Source organism: Malaclemys terrapin, chromosome 1, assembly GCF_027887155.1.
Source record: "Malaclemys terrapin pileata isolate rMalTer1 chromosome 1, rMalTer1.hap1, whole genome shotgun sequence".
NCBI lineage: Eukaryota > Metazoa > Chordata > Testudines > Emydidae > Malaclemys > Malaclemys terrapin.
The window spans coordinates 184,649,129-184,653,333 of record NC_071505.1 but is presented as its reverse complement, the minus strand read 5'-3'; the positions used below and the strand labels follow the sequence as shown (position 1 = coordinate 184,653,333).

General features: G+C 52.2%; 1 protein-coding gene across 1 annotated transcript; it reads left to right on the top strand.

Annotated features, from left to right (window-relative positions):
- The first annotated feature begins 261 nt into the window (after positions 1-261).
- LOC128835001 (golgin subfamily A member 6-like protein 4) lies at positions 262-1,836 on the top strand. The gene is made up of 2 exons (XM_054024318.1): positions 262-381; positions 1,250-1,836. The coding sequence occupies exons 1-2, from the start codon at positions 366-368 to the stop codon at positions 1,795-1,797; spliced, it is 564 nt and encodes a 187-aa protein (XP_053880293.1). The 5' UTR covers positions 262-365; the 3' UTR covers positions 1,798-1,836.
- The last annotated feature ends 2,369 nt before the right edge of the window (positions 1,837-4,205 follow it).

Genomic DNA, 4,205 nt, shown 5'->3' with positions numbered 1-4,205 from the left:
AGGGACTCAGATCAATGCTGCGTGAAAGTCAAGGAGCTCAGACAAGCCTATCAAAAAACAAAGGAAGCAAACGGTCGTTCCAGGTCAGAGCCATGGACATGCCGCTTCTACGCCGAGCTGCATGCAGTTCTAGGGGGGGCCGCCACCACTACCCCACCTCTGACCGTGGATTCCGAGGCGGGGATAATCTCATCAGCTACACCTGAGGATTCTGCGGATGGGGAGGAGGAGGAGGAGGAGGAGGAGGAGGACGAGCTTGCGGAGAGGACCCAGCACTCCGTTCCCTCCAACAGCCAGGATCTTTTACTCAGCCTGACTTAAGTACCCTCCCAACCCTCCCAAGCCAGTATCCAAGACCATGACCCATGGAAGGGACCTCAGGTGAGTTTATCTTTTAAAATATAAAATTTGTTTTAAAAGCAAGCGTTTTTTAATGATTACTTTGCCCTGAGGACTTGAAATGCATTCGCAGCCAGTACAGCTACTGGAAAAGTCTGTTAACGTGTCTGGGGATGGAGCGGAAATCCTCCAGGGACATCTCCATGAAGCTCTCCTGGAGGTACTCCAAAAGCCTTGCCACAAGGTTTCTGGGCAGTGCAGCCTTATTCCATCCTCCATGGTAAGACACTTGACCACGCCATGCTTGCAGCAAGTAATCTGGTATCATTGCATGACAAAGCCTGGCAGCGTATGGTACCAGTGTTTGCTGGCATTCAAGCAACATCTGTTCTTTATCTATCTGTGTAATCCTCAGGAGAGTGATATCGCTCATGGTAACCTGGTTGAAATACAGGAATTTCATTAAGGGGACAGAGGTGGCCATTCCTACTGGACTGTTTGGATCTTCCCTGATACCAGCCACGCAGTGGGGGGGGGGAGGGATAAAGCGATCATCCAGAGAATTGGATGGGGGCGGGGGGGTTAGTTTGTTTTCTGCTGCTGAAGGTTAACAGGAAAACCGCAGCACTCAACGGACTTTGCTTGGTATGTGGGAAAGGAGGGCGCAGAAGCCGAAAGACAATGGCTTACCATGGCCGCATGCAAGCCAAATTCTGTTGCCCGGAACTGCGTCTGTGATCTGTAGCAGCAAAGCCACAGGCACTCAATATTAAGAGGCAAAATGCAACCTTGCACAGAAATCACATGTGCTATGTAATGTGAATAGTGTTGGTCACCGTGAAAGAGTATAAGCATTGTTCTGCAAAATGTATCTTTTTAAAAAATTCTCTCCTTTTTTCCCTCCCTCCAGCAGCTGCAAATTTTTCAAGCCTCCCTCCTCCGTCCCGAAGGCTATCTCAGATAAGGCATCGGAAAAAGAAGACACGAGACGAGATGTTCGCGGAAATCATGGAATCCACCCGCAGTGAAAGAGCTCATCTGAATGAGTGGAAGGACACGGTTTCAAAGTATAGGAAAGAAGCCAGTGAACATGAGGACAGGAGGGACCGACGTGAGGACATGAGGGACCAACGTGAGGACAGGAGGGACCAATGTGAGGAGAGGAGAGATGCTCAAGATGAGAGGTGGCGGCAGGAAGATCAGAGGAGGCAGGATGCAACGCTGGGGCTGCTGCATGAGCAAACAGACATGCTCCGGCGTCTGGTGGAGCTTCAGGAACGGCAGCAGGATAACAGAGTGCCGCTACTGCCCCGGTATAACCCCCCTCCCCCCTCACCATGTTCCATAGCCTCCTCACCCAGACGTGTAAGAACGCGGGGGAGAGGCTCCGTACACCCTCCCATTCCACCCCAGTGGACAGCCCAAGCAAAAGGCTGTCATTTTTTTAACCTTTTTTAGTGGCCTTTTTGTTCCCGCCGATCCTCCTCCCAAACCCCACCCGGGTTCTCTCCCTCTTTTTATAATCAATTAATAAAGAATAAATGATTTTTAAACGATAGTGAATTTATTTCCTTTGAAAGCAAGCTGGGGGAAGGGGGAGGGTGGGTTCCTTACAGAGAATGAGTCAATAAAGGGGGCGGGTTTTCATGAAGGAGAAACAAACAGAAATTTCACACTGTAGCCTGGCCAGTCATGAAACTGGTTTTCAAAGCTTCTCTGATGCACAGCGCTTCCTGGTGTGCTCTTCTAATCGCCCTGGTGTCTGGCTGCGCATAATCAGCAGCCAGGCGATTTGCCTCAGCCTCCCACCGTGCCATAAAGGTCTTCCCCTTACTTTCACAGAGATTGTGGAGCACACAGCAAGCAGAAATAACAATGGGGATATTGGTTTGGCTGAGGTCTGAGCGAGTCAGTAACGATCGCCAGCGCCCTTTTAAACGGCCAAATGCACATTCTACCACCATTCTGCACTTGCTCAGCCTGTAGTTGAACAGCTCCTGACTCCTGTCCAGGCTGCCTGTGTACGGCTTCCTGAGCCATGGCATTAAGGGGTAGGCTGTGTCCCCAAGAATAACTATTGGCATTTCAACATCCCCAACGGTTATTTTCTGGTCAGGGAAGTAAGTCCCTTGCTGCAGCCATTTAAACAGAGTAGTGTTTCTGAAGACGCGAGTGTCATGAACCCTTCCCGGCCAGCCCATGTTGATGTTGGTGAAACGTCCCTTGTGATCCACAAGTGCTTGCAGCACCATTGAAAAGTACCACTTGCGGTTTATGTACTGGGTACCCTGGTGCTCCAGTGCCAAGATAGGGATATGGGTTCCATCTATCGCCCCACCACAGTTAGGGAATCCCATTGCAGCAAAGCCATCCACTATGACCTATACATTTCCCAGAGTCACTACCTTTCGTAGCAGCACCTCAGTGATTGCTTTGGCTACTTGCATCACAGCAGCCCCCATAGTAGATTTGCCCACTCCAAATTGATTCCCGACTGACCGGTAGCTGTCTGGCATTGAAAGCTTCCACAGTGCTATCGCCACTCGCTTCTCAACTGTGAGGGCTGCTCTCATCTTGGTATTCTGGCGCTTAAGGGCAGGGGACAGCAAGTCACAAAGTTCCATGAAAGTGCCCTTATGCATGCGAAAGTTTCGCAGCCACTGGGAATCGTCCCACACCTGCAACACTATGCTGTCCCACCAGTCTGTGCTTGTTTCCCGGGCCCAGGATCGGCGTTCCACAGATAGAACCTGCCCCATTAACAACAGGATCTCCAAAGCACCGGGGCCCGCGGATTGAGAGAATTCTGTGTCCATGTCCATGTCCATGTCCTCATCATGCTTGTTGCTGCGCTGCCGTCGCTGCCTCCTCCTCGCCTCGTTTTTCTGGTCCTGGCTGAGCATAAACTTCACGAGAACACGCGAGGTGTTTACAATGTTCATGACTGCTGTCTTGAGCTGAGCGGGCTCCATGCTTGCTGTGGTATGGAGTCTGCGGTGTTCATCCAGGAAAAAAGGCGCGAAATGGGTTGTCTGCCGTTGCTTTCATGGAGGGTGGGGTGAGGCTGTACCCAGAACCACCTGCGACAATGTTTTTTGCCCCATCAGGCACTGGGATCTCAACCCAGAATTCCAATGGGCGGGGGAGACTGCGGGAACTATGGGATAGCTACCCAGAGTGCAATGCTCCGGAAATTGACGCTAGCCCCGGTACATGGACGCACACCGAATTAATGTGCTTAATGTGGCCGCATACATTCGACTTTATACAATCTGTTTCCAAAATTCGAATTATATAAATTCTGATTAATCCCGTAGTGTAGACATACCCCCAGGAGCAGGGGGCAGCAGTCTGGGCTTCTCCGCTCCCTGAGCAGGGAGTGGGGAGCCAGGTGGGTTCAACCCAGCTGGGAGCGGGAAACCAGGGACAGCCAGGCTCTAGCTGCTGGCTTTCTTTTCAATTTCACAGCTCCAGCATGGATTAATCTTTTGTCGGCCTGGTGCCAAACATATTTGTGGGCCGCCATGGGGGCAATGGAGCATGGTGCGGGGGAGTCAGTCCCTGGAGCGAGGGGCTGGCCCTGGGCATGGGCATGGCATGGCAGGGGTGGCCTCGCTCTGCCCAGCCCAGTGTGAGGGCACTATTTACAAACTGACAGTTGCCAGACGCAAACTGGCCGCCCGGCCCTGTGCTGCCAACAGGCCCCTTCCCCTCAGGGGTGTGCCCATGACACGCTACATAGCCTCCCCCGCCCAACACCAGAACACCTCCCCCCTCCGATTCCCTATGGCTAGAGTCCCCCCCGATCCGCTATGCCCAGTGCCCTGCCACAAATGCACAGTACCCTGCACAACACCACCCCTGCT